Source organism: Pristis pectinata, chromosome 3 (assembly GCF_009764475.1).
Source record: "Pristis pectinata isolate sPriPec2 chromosome 3, sPriPec2.1.pri, whole genome shotgun sequence".
In the NCBI taxonomy this organism is placed as follows: domain Eukaryota; kingdom Metazoa; phylum Chordata; class Chondrichthyes; order Rhinopristiformes; family Pristidae; genus Pristis; species Pristis pectinata.
In genome coordinates, this window is record NC_067407.1 from 41,282,372 (window position 1) to 41,299,637 (window position 17,266).

A 17,266-nucleotide genomic window follows, 5' to 3' on the forward strand; every position below is an offset into this window, starting at 1 on the left:
GGCCCTTTGGCCCAACCGGTTCATGCCGACAAAATGCCCACCTAAGCTAGCCCCATTTACCCGTGTTTGACCCATATCCCTCCAAACCATTCCTATCCATTTACCTGTTCAAGTGTCTTTCAAATGTTGTTAATGTACCTGCCTCAACTACTTCCTCTGGCAGCTCATTCCATGTGCGGACGGAAGTCCATATTTTCCTCTTGAATAAGAGTGTTTTCCTCTCGCTGCCCACTGACTTCATGTGTACCAGCAGCTCCTTATGCCACACTCAGTAGAGAACTGTCTTAGACAATGATGTTCTTGAGGCCAAACTGGTCCTTTATATAGATAGGCATCGCGTTCCACAAGGAGTGACAGGTTGGTAATCAGAAGTGAAATAATGCTTTTCCTCTTTCTTCCACAACCAAGAAGGAAGAGATGAATTGTCACTGAATTGCATTTAACATGGAAACCTGCTGGCCATCGTGTAGAGTAGAATATTTAGAGTCCAGGGTGATCAAGAGTGGAAAATTCAGAAAACCAGTCATATAGATCAGAAGGAACTGTAGAAATGATTAAAGGAGAATTGGAAGCAATAGCGCATGTGACCATCACAGTTACACAAAGTTAGTCCTGCCTTGCACTCTACACGCCTATTGAATGTCTGCTCATTTCTTGTTTTTGGAGCAACACCTGGGCAGTAGTATACCATTTAGAGGAGATGCACCAATTTTATCTAAGAAGCCAAGACTGTTTTTGTTGGTTAGCCTGTGTAATGAGTCATGATGCATCTCTCTCTGTTAGGTCGATGAACTGTATATTAGATTACCTACTGTTAGTTTATGGCCTAAGCAGCCAATGAATTAAACTAATTGTATAAAGAGAGCATAAGAAGAATACTTGATTGCTTTAGGTTGCAATTAACATTGCACACTGACGTTCAAAGTTCAGGTGAGCATATTCTGATTCCATTCAGCTATTTTACAACATTTCTTGGGAGAGTGGGGGAAGAAAAGAGACCAGTTATAGATATGTGTGCACATTCAGACCCAGAACACTTGCATTCCTCCAAAAGCCAGCAAATTAAAATTCCTGCACCTGTCTCTGCTTGCATTACAGTTTCCTGGTGTAAGCTGGCACTTAGAAATACACTCATTGCAGGACTAACTTAGCTCTGGATATTTCATCATCATTTTGAATGTTTGAGGGGTCAGTGTCTTCAATTCAAAGTGAGGGATTGCTTTGGGATAAAGATTGGTATCGGGAATAATTCTAGAAACTATTAAATGGTTGGCCCAAAGGTATCTGAGGGTCTTGGTGTCAATAAGCAGAAGCAAAAACAAAATCATTTTGCATCACCGTCCCCAAATCGGAGTAATCCATTCCAACAATTAGGTGCACATTTTTACATTTGTGTGTTTCAGTAACCTACCTGTACTTGGTGCTTGTTCTCATCCCAAGGAAAATAAACCACAATTGGCAGAGCTCCAGTGGGATAGGCCCACCATCTGCTTTCTGCCTCCATCTTCACTGTTTACAAAGTCTAGAGAGGCAAGTCCAGGCCACTGCCCGTACCCTCTCTCCTCTGCCTCACCCATTCCAACCCTGCTGATGTTTACCATTACAGGCGCATAGTTATGCTGTTTTGCACTGTTCTTGTGTAACACAGTACAGCACCAGAACAGGCCCTTTGGTCCACAATGTCTCTGCTGACCTTGATGCAATTTAAATCAATCCCATCTGCCTGCACATGGTCTAAATCCCTCCATCCCCTGCCTGTTCATGTGTCTGTCTAAAAGCCTCTTAAATGTTGCTCTTGTATCTGCTTCCACCACCTCCCCTGGCAGCATATTCTAGGCACCTACCACTCCTGTCTTTCCCTCCTTATCCTAAATCTCTGTCCTCCAGTATTTGATATTTCCAGCCTGGGATAAAGACTCCTGACTGTCTACCCTGCATATGCCCCTCATAATTTTTCATACTTCTATCAGATTGCCCTGCAGCCTCCAACACTCTAGAAACAAAAACAATCCAAGTTTGTCCAAGCTCTCCTTCTAGCTAATACTCTATAATCCAGGCAACATCCTGGTGAACCTCTTCTACACCCTCTCCAAAGCCTCCACATCCTCCTTGTAATGTGGTGACCAGAAATACACACAGTACTCCAAATGTGGCCAAACCAAAGTTTTACAGAGCTGCAACATAACTTCCCTACTTTTATATTCAATGCCCCAACCGATAAAGGCAAGTATGCCATATGCCTTCTTTACCACCCTGTCTCCTTGTGTTGCCACTTTCAACGAGCTACGGACTTGCACCCCCAAGTTCCCTCTGTACATCAATACTCCTAAAGGACCTGCCATTTACTGTATACTTTCCTCTTGCATTTGACCTCCCAAAGTGCAACACCTTGCACTTGTTCAAATTAAACTCTGTATGCCATTTCTCCACCCACATTTCCAAGTGATCTACATCCTCCTATATTCTTTGACAACATTCCTCACTACCCATAACTCTGCAAAGTTTCGCGTCGTCTGCAAACTTGCTAATCAGCCCACCTACATTTTCATCCAACTTATATATTTATAATTAATATATATCACAAGCAACAGAGGTCCCAGCACTGATCCTTGTGGAACACCACTGATCACAGACCTCCAGTCAGAATATTGCCCCTTCACCACTACCCTGTGTTCTATGGACAAACCAATTTTGAACCCAATCTACCAAATCTCAGTGGATCCCATGTGCCTTAATCTTCTGGATCAGCCTACCATGAGAGACCTTGTTGAATGCTTTACTGAAGTTGATGTAGACAATATCCACTGCCCTACCCTCATCAGTTCTCAGATTTTGCATGCAAATTCTTTGCTGCACTTCTGCAGCTAAACCGTGTTGTGTATCTTGTGCACTGACCAGTGTTTGTTTTGTAATGAATAGAAGTAACCTGGAGCATAGCAATGTAGTCTCGGATCTTTTTCAGTACTTTGCAGTCCCATTCTATTCACTTTAACTAAATGTAGTTTCAACAGGACAAAAGGTCAAGCCTTTTCCCCTGATCAAGCAATGCCATATTGTTTGCAGAAGGGACAACTGACTGGTTTGTTGTCAGGAATGCTGAAGGTCCTATAAGAGTTCATGGGGCAATCATCCACTTGCATTAGGTTGTGAATTGGCTTCTTTCAATGCAGTTCAAAAGTTGCGATTACTTATGCTGGAAACTTCCATTTCAAGCATTTCATTTACTGGTTCATCTGTAAACTCGGAACACCAACTGAAACTTCAATGACCTGTGTGCTTCTGTGTCACATCCCATCTCCTAGCTCTACAGCAGCAAATTAAACTCTTTTTGCTGGCGACCACTGCATTCACCTGAGCTCATTGATAAGTAACAAACTTTGGGAACAAGGCTGTGGAGTACAAGACCTATTTTTCTGGTATACCTGACCAATTGGTCAGAGAGATGCATTGGTTTTCCTTTGCCTGCTGCCTTTGCAAAGCACCAGCTTGATTAGTTATGTACTTTCCAAAATGCAGCATCAGTTTGAATGGTAAATGTAGTCATAGTGAGCATAAGTTTCAGTAAGAAGGTAAATAAAGCAGCTAAATGCAGTGTTAATGTATCATTAAATTAACCAGAATTGCAGAAAATTTTGTCAGTAATGTAAACTCCAGCATTACTTTATTTTCTACCTCATGTTATGGAAATATTGTTTCAAATGTATCTCCATGTGCAACGACTCTCTCAGGAAGATCTCGTGGCACTATTTCAAAGAAGACTAGTGGAGTTTTTTTGATGCCCTGGCCATTATTATTACTCACTCAATTTTACTTGGTTGTTTCCTTCTTCCTCTTGCTCTTCCTTTTCCTCTTTTTAAATCATCATCATCATCCTGCCCACTGGGACTCTGGATCAATGGAATCTACACTGTGATTTGGGGAGCAGCTTTTCAGCCACAGGGAGGAGTCAGCTGAGAAGAACCCTGGTGACTACCTTCCCTCTGGCAGAGAGAAGGGAGATCCCTCTATAGTTGCCACAGTCAGAATTATCTCCTTTCTTGAAGTTGGTCATGATTATGGTATCCCTGAGATCTCCTGGTAAATCTTCGTCCTTGATAAGGCTGTGAATTTGTGACTGAAGCTCTTCAGTGCTGGTTGTTTTCATGTTGCTGCTAATAGAAAGATCCTGCAGGCAAAATGTCTATTGATTTCTTTTTTTTATTACAATGATCACTTCTCTTCAAAAGTATTTCAATGACCATAAAGCTCTGTGGGATAAGTTCCTGGGAACATGAAATATGCTGTTTTTAAGCAGGTCTTGCTTTCATTTAAAATTCTTAAGTTAGTGCTAGTGCTGCATGGGAGTTCAGCCTGAGAGCAAGAATGTTGATCTGAACTTTGTGAAGCTTAACTGCAACTGTACCCTGATCCTCAGATGTTGATTTAAGGCAGACCTCCTCAATACAGTATTGCTGTCCTCTGTCTAAAAGTGACTTGAACATTTGAGGCTCCAGACCCTCTGGAATGGGATGTTCCTGGAGCTGCCTTCGAAGTTGAAGTGCAGAGTTATACACACCGTAAATAGGCTTCTTTGGCTGGGACATAGTAATATACCATGGAAAAAGGCCAGTTGGTCCACCACATCTTTGGTGACCAGTGGGGACCTATCCGTATTAATCCCATCTTCCTGCACTTGGCCTTTAGCTTTTTATGCCTAGGCGATTTAATTGCTTGTCTAGATGCTTCTTAAATGCTGTCAGGAACTCTGTTCCCACCACCCTCTCAGACACTGCATTCCAGGTACTTGCCACTCTTTGAGTGAAAGAGAACCCCCTTGAATCCCCTTTAAATCTTTGACTCGTCACCCTAAATCTATGTTCTATAGTTTTATCTACCTCTAATATGGGGAATAGTTTTATATATACCCCTCATATTTTATACACTTCAATCATGTCCTTTTTTAACCTCCTCCGCTCCAGGGAAAACAGAACTAGCCTCTTCATCTCTCTCCATAACAGAAACACTCCATCCCAGGCAACATCAGGGTGAATCTCCTCTACACCCTCTCCAGCACTGTCACATCTTTCCTATCAGTTCCAATCCAGAACTGTGCACAATACTCCAGCTGAGGTCCAACCAATGTTTTATAAAGTTGGAACGTAACCTTCCTGCTCCTGTGTTCAATGCCCTGACTAATGAAGGCTAGTATCCCACTTGCCACCTTAGCCACATTATCTACCTACACTGCCACCTTGAGGAATCTTTGGACTTGAATACCAAGGTCCCACTCCCTAAGACCTTAGCAGTCATGGTGTATGTCCTGGCCTCATCAGTACTCCTCGGATCGCCTCACGTTTATCAGGATTAAATTCCATTTGCCATTTCTCAGCCCATTTCAACAATGCATTGATATCACCCTGTAGCCTAAAACCAATTTCTACTCTGCAATATCATCTGCTGCATTAATCCCATCCTTTGATGTTATACAACAATTTTTTTAGTTGCAGGATGCATTTCCTTAGAAGTTCTGGTACATTCAGCCAAAGGCTGTACGTTCTGATCTCTGACTGTAGTCTTTCCTGAGTGTGGTGGCAGCATATGCGTTTGCTCATTTGACACCCAATGTACTGCTTTCTGCCTCGCACCCAAGCTCTCCCTGGTTGCTACATCTGTGTTAATCCTCTGAACAGATTAAGTGAGGCTTGGCATGCTATGGAGTGTGGGATGTGCTGGAGCCTGTGTGATTTTTGCTTCTACATATTCAAGGGAGGAATGAACGAGAGGTGTCCTGATGAACCGTGTCCATGTAACTTGCAGTAGTAGCAGGCATGACAAATTTATTATTAGCACTTCATGGGGATCATGAAGCACTACAATAGGATCAGAAAGAAGTCCTGTTTGTTTTCCTGTCTCTGAATTCCTCTGTGTTCTCGCTCCTTAGGATTGACAGCACACCTTCACGAGAGGCAAAATGTCAGGGATTTGGGGGGAAATCTCTGGAGCATTTACAAACTATTTATTTAAGAAGTTTGCAACCAATTGTGATTCCTATCTTTCTGGACTTGACTTAGCTGGATATGACACTGTTAGAAGGGTAGGGAATTCTCCTGGTATTTTGTAATATTCCTCCCTCCAGATTCAAACTAACCAATCAGTTATCTCACTTGCTGATGCAAAATTTTTCTCCATAAAACTATATGACACACAGTGCAACGTTCAGTGGATGGTGAGTCAATATATTCCACCAGGTATCTGGAGAACCTATCCTGGGCCCAACACATTGGTGTAATCATGAAATAGGCACGTCAGTGGCTCTACTTCGTTAGGAGTTTGAGGAGAGTCAGTATGTCACCAAAGACTTAGAAATTTCTATAGATGTACAGTGCAGAGCATTCTGACCGATTTACATCACAGCCTAGCATGGAGGCTCCAATGCACAGGATCGAAAGAGGCTGCAGAGGACTGTAGATTCAGCCAGCTCCATCACAGGCACAATCCTCCCCACTGTTGAGGACATCTTCAAGAGGTGGTGCCTGTAAGGATGCTCACCATCCAGGACATGCCCTCTTCTCATTACTACCATCTGGCAGGATGTACGGGAGCCCGAAGACCCACACTCAATGATTCAGAAACAGCTTCTTTCCCTGTGCCATCAGATTTCTGAATGGTCCATGAACACTACCTCGTTATTCCTTTTTTTTTTGCATTATTTATTTCTTTTTGTAATTTATGTCTTTGCACCGTACGGCTGCTGCAAAACGACAAATTTCCCATCCCATAAGTCAGTAATCATAAATTATTCTTTTTCTGATGGAGTCAGATTATTGCATTTTATTTTTATGATAGCATAAACTAAATTGTTCTAATAAACTAAATTGTTCTAATAAGACATTTTGCACAAATTCCATCATGAATTTAGGCATGATTGGTATTTCAGATTCCTACAAAGTTATTCTGCATTTGACACTAAGGAGGAACTCAAAAGTAAAAAAGGGGAATTTTCCACTCAGTAACTTCTGCTCTTGGGAAAACTTTGGCAAGTTTAAGTTTTGTGCAAACAGTTTGGTTTTGCTCAGTGTTTGGTTGGTTTGTTTGGTCTGCACCACTGCTGATTAGAAAACTTGCATTTGCCAGAAATGCTAATTGAGGGAGAGTCAAGATTTACTGTTCTTCCTCCATATTTCTATCTGTGTGGATTTTTAAAATTGAAACTGTCAGAACACTGAGCTGCAGGTAGGGTAAAAAAGATCTTTACCTCTCAAATACCTAAGGTATTGTTCAAAGTATAATGCAAGACATTTTCTATCACAAGCTAAGGAGAGACTAGCCTTGAGCTCGATCCATTAAGAGCTGGTCCTTTGGATATTCCTCTTGTCGCTATTAGCTTCAAATTCTTTCCCATCTTTTTTGATCTTTCTATGATTATGATTCTCAACAATTTTGTTTGTTCTGATGGTGTGTTTGGAAGGGAATAAAATTCAAAGGAGCAGTTAATTCAAGGAATCAACTAAGGCTTTAATGGGAAAGAATTTGGAGTTTAGCGATGAAAGATACTAACCTGATAGACACTCAAGGTTTATATAACCAAGAGGAAGGTACAGTTGTTATCTTTAGTCATTTGAAATGTAATGAAGATTGTAAACTAGTAGCATATACCTGAGTCTCTTGGTGAGAAAATGGAATTTGCATTGTTAGTCCCTATAGTTTAGGACACTTCAAGACCCCTTCGAGCTCCAAAATGTACTTGGTTACAGTTGAACACATCTAAGAAGTGGATCACAAATTACATCACATTGGAGAGGGTGCATGCGTGGAAGCTGGAAGAAGATCGAAGAGAAAACATTGGGAAGACAGCCCTAATAATTCCACCTTGGAATTTGGTGTTCCAGCCAGCACTCTCTCTTAGCATGTCATGGCTGAATACAAATTCAACAGGAAAGACAGTCGCCTCCCTTTCACTATTTAAAGAGATCATTCATGACACACAGATTACACAAACCTTGTTCCAAACCTACTCTCGCACCCCTCCCCAACTTTTTCTCCACAACATTGACGACTGCATTGGCCCAGAAATTTCTCAATGGCAACAAGCTCCTAGGAAGAAATCTCCAAGTTGGGGGGAGTTATGCAGCTTAAGAGAGAAGTAAGACAGCAGCTTTTGTACTTCTGACAGGTGATGATGATAGAGACTGTAGGGTCTGAGTGGTCAGTCAACACATCGAATAGGTGCTGCTGGCCCTGGTCTCTCCAATACCATCACTCACGGGTAGCTTCTCGAAACTGTGCTGTGGGATTAATGCCAGTTCCCCAGCACAGCAGCACCCAGGTCCAAAGAGGACAGGGGTTTGCATGAGGTTCCCAGTACAGCACTGCTATCAGTAATGCATCTCCCTATGCTGCCGATTCTTTTAGCACTCTCATTCCCGTGTACCAATGTAGTTCCAGGTTAATTTCTCCTGACTGATGCTATGATTGCACAACTATTTTCAGCTTCCAGTAGTTGCTTCAAGTTGCAGAAGCCCATGTGCTGTGGAGCACCAGGTGGTGAATGACTTCATTATATAATCCATTTGTATCTGAATAGCTGAATGATCCATGGGAATATGGCATGTCTTAACAACGAGAAAGAACGCTAGGAGGGTGACAAGCTGCTGAGAGAAAGGAGAGCAAGGTGTCCATTGAAAAGCCATACCTGCCCAGTACATTCAGAGAGGAATTCTCACACTTGAACCTCAGTGAGGAACAATGTGAGAGGTACCTACATTTCAAAATAGATGCCCCTGCTGGAATTTGATTCCTGCCGCAGCCTCAACTGCTATCTCCGAGCATGGAAAGAACTGCATGACCAGTAGATGTCAAACTGCATTCCCAGCAATGCACTTCTTTGCCCCGGGCTCATTCTAGTTGGAGTTGGAGTTGGAGGTCTCTCATTTTGTAATCCACTGTAGCATTAAGTAAGTCACCGACTTGCTCTTTTGAAAAGAAGATGATTGCATTTAATTCTCCTTTGCCAGAGTCGAGCAGGTGGAGCAAGCATATGACTTTGCTGATGTATAGTATTCCCCATGAAAGCTATTGATTTCCCTTGAGTGCGGTCCACCATGTCCTGGTGGGGAGCCCATAGTCTGCATCAGAGCATGACACATACTGGTCTCTACTTGGGGTGTGGGGGGGTTGGGTGGGAGGAGATAATTCTCCTCACTTTGAGTACTGAGGAACTGTAAGATGGTGAATGTGGCAGTAAACTGCAAACTGCAGCACTTGGCAAATTAAAGCTAGGATAAAATATCAAAGACTAAAAATCACATGGGCAGAATAGCCCAACCATGGCTGTGGGGCTGGAGTTCTGGTGCCAGAACTCTGTCTTAGCCTCATTGATCCATTATTTCCTGGGCTGGCTGCTGCTCATGGAAGATTAATGGGTGTTAGATGCTCCTGGCCAGAGTGTCTTTCCCCCTTCACGTTCAGTCTTCCATGGCAGAGAGGTCTTGTCTTCAAGTCATTCTGCTCTTGAAACCGTGAGCGGCCCATTGGATCATCTCCTAAAGCAGCTGTGTTTACTGTTTTTAAAAAAAAATGAAAAAAAAATCTCAATTGTTGCAATTCCAAAGTGCAGATCACTGACCCCAGCAAGTTCTTCCTCAGACAAATCCCCAACAAACGCGCAAGTAGTTGATGATTCCTCTAAATAGAGTAGGTGCTGGGCCTTTGCCTGTTATTCACATCTGGATTCCTATGCATGGCTATGTGTCAGTTTTACTTGAAAGTATGTGGTCCAATTTGACAGGGCAAACATCAAATATGCATTGCATGCTGATTAATACCAACCCTGTGTGCTTTGGGGGAATATGCATTGAGAAGGTGGTCAGATCTTTCTGTATGTGCAGGGTAGGTTATCATCTACAGATTGAGTTGAGCAATTGATATTCAGTTAAAGAAAAATGCATCATTTAACTTATTTCTAGATTGTGACTTTTTAACCTGTTAAATAATTTTTCAAACAATTAACTTTTTTAGGGCTAGAACACTCTTAAAGATATAGTAAAGGTAAATGTCTTGCTTTTGCTTATAGTAATTAAATCTTGAGGTCTTTCATTGTGCTCTAGGAAGATAGTGTATTCTAAGTTTCTTGGTGTGTTTGGCACGGTCGTGTAGTGGTTAGCGTAACACTATTACAGCGCCAGTGACCCGGGTTCAATTCTGCTGCTGTCTGTAAGGAGTTTGAACGTTCTCCCTGTGTCTGTGTGGGTTTCCTCCCATATTCCAAAGACCTACAGATTAGGAGCTGTGTGCATGCTATGTTGGCGCCAGAAGAGTAGCGACACTTGCGTGCTGCACCACCCCCCACCACCCCCCCCCCCCCCGAACATTCTCAGTAATTCAATAAGATGCTTTTCACTGTGTGTTTTGATGCACGTGTGACTAATAAATGAATATCTAAAAAAGTACCTATTGTGAGCAATGTCATGAGGGATCTCTTGTTCACTCTTTAGTTTAAATGCATGAAAGAATATTGGGTAGTTTCAAACTGCTAGTGACAGGCCATTTATTGTCTTCTCAGAGTGCATTTTCATTATTGGCTTTTATACTTTTGTTCACTAGATATTCTCAGGGAACTTTTGTTTTTGACAGCAGAACTTACATATTTTATATCAAAACATAAAAAAACCCATTTTGAAATCCCCTAATGCTCAACAAGTAAAATTACTGCCTGCAGTGGTACTGAGTCATGCAGCATAACAAGGCCTTGGGTTTGATTGGCAGACTGCACTGCCTTATGCAATTCAGCCACATGCTGACCAAGTGAAGCATGTCCACTTAAATACCAAGGAATTGATATTACTCCATCTCAGAGCTCAGAAAAGATAAGAGGGAGACTGCATTTTGTAGGAATTTGCTTATATATATTTGTACAAATGTGTGTGGGGAAAAAATGCCATTAGAAAGTAGCTAAGTATATGCCAACTGTGTAAGTTCCCTGAAGAGGTGTTGTTGGTTTCTGTGCTTCTGAACAAAGCTGCTGTTTTATGGTGGTTGAAACCCAATAAAACAAAAATGGCTACTCTGAACAAAGTCATACTTGCCTCTTGCCTCCCAAGGCAGTCAATTTTACTTTTTAAATAAAAATGGAAGGCTTCACCTCAATGATGAGAATGATGTAAGCACCTCAACTGATACTGCTCTTTGGTGGAATTTTTGGTTAGCATTGTAGACAAAAAAAAATGGATAATAATTTGGATGTGTTACAGCACAAGACAAATAAAAAGTTTTATAAGCTATGAAATGCATTGTTTTAGAATAAATAGTTTGTGATATTCACCTTAAATTTATGAGTATTATGCACACATACTTTGCATCAGATTTTTTTTTGAAAGTTTGCGCATTGTTACTTTAGTAAAGGTAAGTTGATAATTCGTATATCTAATTTATAGCAGCATACATTTTCATCCCTCTGTTCCATATGCATCAAGCACCAACTGTGCATGCGAGCAGTCTCCTCCCAGACCTTCTCTAATTCTGTTTTAAAGTAATCGATGGGAGAGACATGAGGTGATCCTGAGTACAAGCCTACCACACAGAGGTTTCTGCCCTTCTCAGGGACTCTGGATAGTGGCTCAAGTGAGATGAAGCTGGTAGGTTCAGCAGGAAGGCTGATGGGTGAGGGGCTACACAACCCAGTGGTGTTGTGGATCTCTGATTGCAAAGTGACACATGTACCAATGTACATAGCAGTTCATTGCTTTGTTGGTCTGCTTACTCCATTAGAGTTGAAGGCTATTGCAACACAACATTAGGCTTATTTTTAAAGTGGAAAAAGTTGGAAATGTGAAGCGCTTGAATCATTTGGTGCAAAGAGAAAATGCGAGTTACGATATTTCAAGTAAACTTCCTGTCAGAACGTGAGAGGGATTGTACTTAAAAATTGTTTTTCCTTTTTATAGATGTTGGCTATTCTATTATATTAATAACATTTCTATTTTATCTTTTTGTTTTTGCTGTTTTCTGTTAATTTGACTGATATGGCATTGCTATATATGGATATGTGCAGTGTACAGTGGATTTGTTAAAAACAGAATGTAACCACCAATTTGACACAGCCCTTTGTGGCTATGTATGCTTATCAGGAAAGCCCAGGTTTTAGTTAGTTGCTCCTGTGTCAGCCTGGACAAACTTCACATCAATATATATAACTGTTGAAGTTTCTGGCTGTGTTTGATTACATTTAATAGTATTCATTTGCTTTTTGAGATGGTTCTTTTGGTAAGTGCACTAACCATTGTGGCAGTGTTCATACAGATAAGGATAACAGCAAGTTTTATGCGCAGTTCTAATTGAGTAAGCTGCTCCTGGCCTGTTGGCTGTACAGATTGCTATTACTGTACATTTTTGTCTGGTTTTCTAATTGTTATCTGTGTGCTGTAAAGTACATGCACCAGGTGAGGGCAGGAGCAGGACCAGCTCTTATATGGCTTGTAATCAAAGAGCTTCACAACATCCAAAATATTCTGATAACATATATGAGCTAAGAACTGATGGCTGGCACACTCACCACCATGAGTCAGTTGTTCATGGTATTACGAAAAGGACAGTTTGACTCAGTATTTCCTTTCCAAATCTTGTGTAATAATGTAAACAATGTACTTTAAGTAAAGGCCTCTGAGACCTCCTGATGCCTCAGCTAGTAACAAACTGAAGATTGTTGATATTTCAAGATGAAAAAAATTCTTGAAGGCAATCCTGGACTGTGGTTGAAGTTTTTCCACTGATGCCACAACCAAGGAAGATCACTGGTGGAAACTTGGAGAATAAAATAGATGTAAAACAGCCCACGGTGCAATCTGCTGCACATTAAAACCTCTGCCCATTCCTCTGTGTGTCCATAGCATCCATTCTGTGAGTCATTATTATACATTGACTGACTTCCAAAACCAACCAAACTCTGTTTCTTCAGGTTCTTCTTTGGCAACTGGCATGGATCCAATGAAAATGAACAACCTGTCTGGAGGCATACTCCTGCACGAAAGCAGAAGAATATTTGTGACCCCCAAAATACAGAAAATGGAACTCCTCTCTTGGATGCAAATTCCTTGGAATATCTGTTTGCTCAGGTATGAGTTTTGTTTCATGGTTTTGATTTTGAGAATTATCAAATCCAGGTGGTTCCTAACCTAAAGGGACCATACTTTAATTTGTTATTGAATCAAATTCTTCAGTAATCTTTGTGGATAGTAGTAGTTCCTTATATGGTTGAACCAAGATTATTACACAATACCCTGAATTGTAGTGTGTGTGTGTGTTTGTTTGTTTAAGTGGCTATCAGTCCAATTTATTCATCGGTACACTGGGGGTACTTATTTGCAGTTATCTTCATGATTTGATGAAAGAATCATTAATCTTCAAAGTCACTGTTTATTCACAATAATTAATCTTTTCCACCAGCTCCAACAAGATTCCACCTCTAGACTCATGATCCCCTCTGCTTCCCTATCAGCATTCTATAGGGATTATCCCCTTCATGATTCCCTGGTCTGCTCTTCTGCCCTTGCCTCCTCCTCTCTGTCATATAGTATTTTCCCTTGCAATCGCAGGAGGTGCAATACCTGTCCTTTTATCTATTCACTTTCCACCATACAGGGGCCCAAACATTCTTTCCAGGTGAGGCAGTAATTCACCTGCACTTCCTCCATTCTAGAGTACTGCATTTTGTGTTAATAATGTGGCCTCCTCTACAATGGAGAAAACAAATATATATTGGATGATCACTTTGCAGAGCACCTGTACTCTGCCTGTAGGAATGACCTTGAGCTCCCAGTTGCCTGCCATTTTATTCACCATCCCATTCCCACTCTGATCTGTCTGTCTCTGACCAGACCCAACGCGAGCTCGAAGAACAACACCTCATCTGTATGGGTATGTTTCACTCTTCCAGACATATTATCTAAGGTTAGAGAGTTTGATATTATGCTCATTATGCCCTTGCTTCTTGCCTATGTAGAGCATAGAACATAGACCAGTGCAGCACAGAAACAGGCCCTTTGGCCCATGGTGTCTGTCCCAACCATGATGCCAATCAAAACTAATCCCATCTGCCTGCATGTGGTCGATATCCTTCCATTCCCTGCCTGTTCATGTGCCTTTCTAAATGCCTCTTAAATGTTGCTGTCATATTTGCTTCCAACACTTTCCACTGGCAGCAACATAGAAGATGCTGGAGGAACTCAGCAGGTTAGGCAGCATCTATGGAGGGAAATGGACAGTCGAACCTTCCACTCTGTGTTTTTTAAAAAAAAAACTTCTCTGATAAATCTCCTATAAACTTTACCCCTCTCTCCTGAAAGCTGTGCCCTCTAGTCGTTGACATTTCCACCCTGGGGGGGGGGGGGGGGGGGAGAGACTGATTATCTACCCTATCTATACCTCTCGTAATGTTATATGCTTCCATCAGGTTGCCCGTTGGCCTCTGACATTCCAGAGAAAGAACCATTTCTGTTTGCCATCCTTTTCTCTTTTCCTCTCTCTGTGTATCGTCTGGCCTGCTGAATGTATCCCAGTGTGCTAGGGCCACATCCACAACAAATTTCACAACAGTAAAACCTCATCCCACAGGCATTTACTCTATCAGAGATATTCCCTTGGTTTCACTAATATTTCACTGCTACCTAGACTAATTTATCCCTTCTCTTTCTCAGGTCTGACAAAGGGTCCCTCATCTGAAACATTAACTGATTCTCTTTGCACAGAAGCTGCCTGACCTGCTTAGTTTCTCCAGCATTTTACATTTTCAGTTTTATTTCCTTATCCCACACACATAAACCTAACCTACTGGACGAGTCCTACTACCTGACCATTAGCAACTCATTATACAGACCTAGTGTGCCGAGAACTGTCCACGTTAAACCATTATGACTTATCACAGACACTTACTTTATTCTGCACTTCTCTACTCCACTTTCCTTCCTACTGAAAACTAACTTGCATCTCTCTCTTTTCCAGTTTCAACAAAGGTTGCAGACCCAAAACATTGACTGTTTCTCTTTCCAAAGAGGTTGCCTGACCTGCTGAGTTTTCCCAGCATTTTCTACCTTTGTTTCAGATTTCCAACGTCTGCATCTTTTCTTTAATTTTCAATTCTTAATTTCTAACTCTTGCTGTCCTACAACTTGGTTGCTTGTTAATGAAGGAAAAATATGGACAATTTGCATGTTCCAGAGTGGCTGTTCAACCTGCAATTTTTTAGTAGCATTTCATTGATCATTAGAATCAGTAGGTGTTGGTTGTTCCATGTTGATCCGGTGTGATAACTTATAGCGTTATTTCAGAGTGATGTTCCTCTGGGCAAATTGTAGTTGGGTAACCCTGTTAAAATGCCATGTTCTTTTGAAGCTTACAATTATCTTCTTGCTTCAGGGGCAGTACGATTTGATTAAAGGCCTGGCACCTGTTCGGGATCCTAAAAACGACCTTGAATTTCATGAAATAGAGAATGAGTGTCTGGGAATGGCTGTACTGGCCATGACACATCAGGCCCTGAACCGGAAAATCCCATTGCAAGAGATTTCCAAGGAAATGAGGTAAGATTGTGAAGTAGAGGGGATGGGAATATTATTTTGGAATGTAATTTGTTATGTGGCGTCACCTCTTGTTTCTTCACCAAATTGTTGTTCAGAATAAAGAAAAAAATTATTAAAAATGGGAAATGGCCATGAGATTCAATAAGTTCTCTTTTTGTAATTAACCAGAACCACTTCTACCAATCTTCACTATAAATGCTTCAGCCTTTCTCCTGCTGGAAATGTATTTCATTGGTTTTGAATGCATTCATATAATGTGCTGTTCTAACCTTTGCGCTTTACTCAACCCTTGGAGCAAAAAAAAAGTTTTATCTGACTGTCAATTTTGCACTGGCTTCCTAACTGTTACCTGGAATTTGCACAATGTTTCACACATTTCCTGTCCACAAAACCTTACTTTCATGCTGACAGGTTGCCTACGCTATGTAGGTTTTCTCTGTTGAATACCGGTCAGCTGACTGCTGGGGGAAGGACTGAGAACTCCTGAGAACGAAGGAACATTGACTTCCCAACACATTCACCGGCCACCAGGGCCACAGCAGGTGTCCAGTAAAGCACTTAATTACAATGGTTTTGGTCCTTTACATTTTGTTGAGGGCCCAGGTTTCTGCTTTACTTCTGTTTGCAACCACAAAGGGAGACAAAAAGACATTGCAATACAGTGGCTGTGAGCTATTTACAAACTAACAAATTGATTTTTTTTTATTTCCACTTATTGAGGATACAATATTAAAGTTAATTTCCAGGCAAGCTAATTACTATTGATGTATTAACTTGCCCTATGACTTTAAGCACAACTGTAGCTGTTTTTGCACAGAGAGAACAGATTGGGAATATTTCATTCTCTGATTACCACCTCCCTCATGTTGTGTTATTCACAATTTAAATCCTTTAGAGGTAAACTGTTGTGCGGCTGGGATATCTCAAATAAAGTCAGGAAAAGTGGGGACTCCTCAAGAGACCAGGCAGCATTCACAGAGAAAAAAACTGGGCCACTATTTCAAGACAATAACCTTTCATTTGAACCGGAAGAAGTTTAGAGATATAACATTGTTGAAGAAACCCAGAAGGGATAGTGGAGTAGAGGTGAAAAGGAAAGGCCTCTGATAGGATGGAAGGTACAGTGCGAGGCAAGGGGGAGTGGGTGTGCTATCTCTGTTGGTTCTGGGGAGTGCTTGCAACAGATGGGATGAATGAGTTGTGGTGCTGCTCGCTTCCTTACGCAGGCTGTGCCAACTTGCTACCCAAAGCTAAAATGGAGCAAATGTTCTAATACTGACTGCAATATACTCTCACACTGGTTCAATAGCAGCATTGTCAGTGTCTATTATTCTTGGGTGCTTGTATTTGTTTGCTGAGTGAGTGAATAAGAGAAAAAGATAAATCGTGGAAGTTGGTACATTGGTGAGATAGCCATTAAACTATTTATCTATGGCATCCTGAGACATAAGCTCATTCCTAATCACATTTCAAACTTCAGTCCCTCTTGGGAGAGCAATAGTCTGTTAATTTGGACAGCTGTATTGGCAAACACTTAACAGGAGTTTGAAGCCTGCACTCTGTCCCCACCCACTCAACCTTTCTCTAATTGAGATGGAAAAGAACATTCATGCACACATCGGATGTGTTGTCTACTAGAGAGTCGCAAGATCTCAGCAGTGTTGTCGGTTATCTGAGTAAATACTTCGACTGATCAAAAAATATAGCTAACCCAT

General features: G+C 41.4%; 1 protein-coding gene across 2 annotated transcripts in view; it reads left to right on the plus strand.

The window, feature by feature from the left end:
- The window catches only part of jak1 (Janus kinase 1), a 114,717-nt gene that overhangs the window by 36,068 nt on the left and 61,383 nt on the right, over positions 1–17,266 (plus strand). For both annotated transcript variants that reach the window (XM_052012603.1, XM_052012602.1), the window contains exons 4-5: positions 12,932–13,088; positions 15,388–15,551. In XM_052012603.1, the coding sequence (XP_051868563.1) occupies positions 12,932–13,088; positions 15,388–15,551 (321 nt within the window). The remainder of the gene's footprint in view (positions 1–12,931; positions 13,089–15,387; positions 15,552–17,266) is intronic.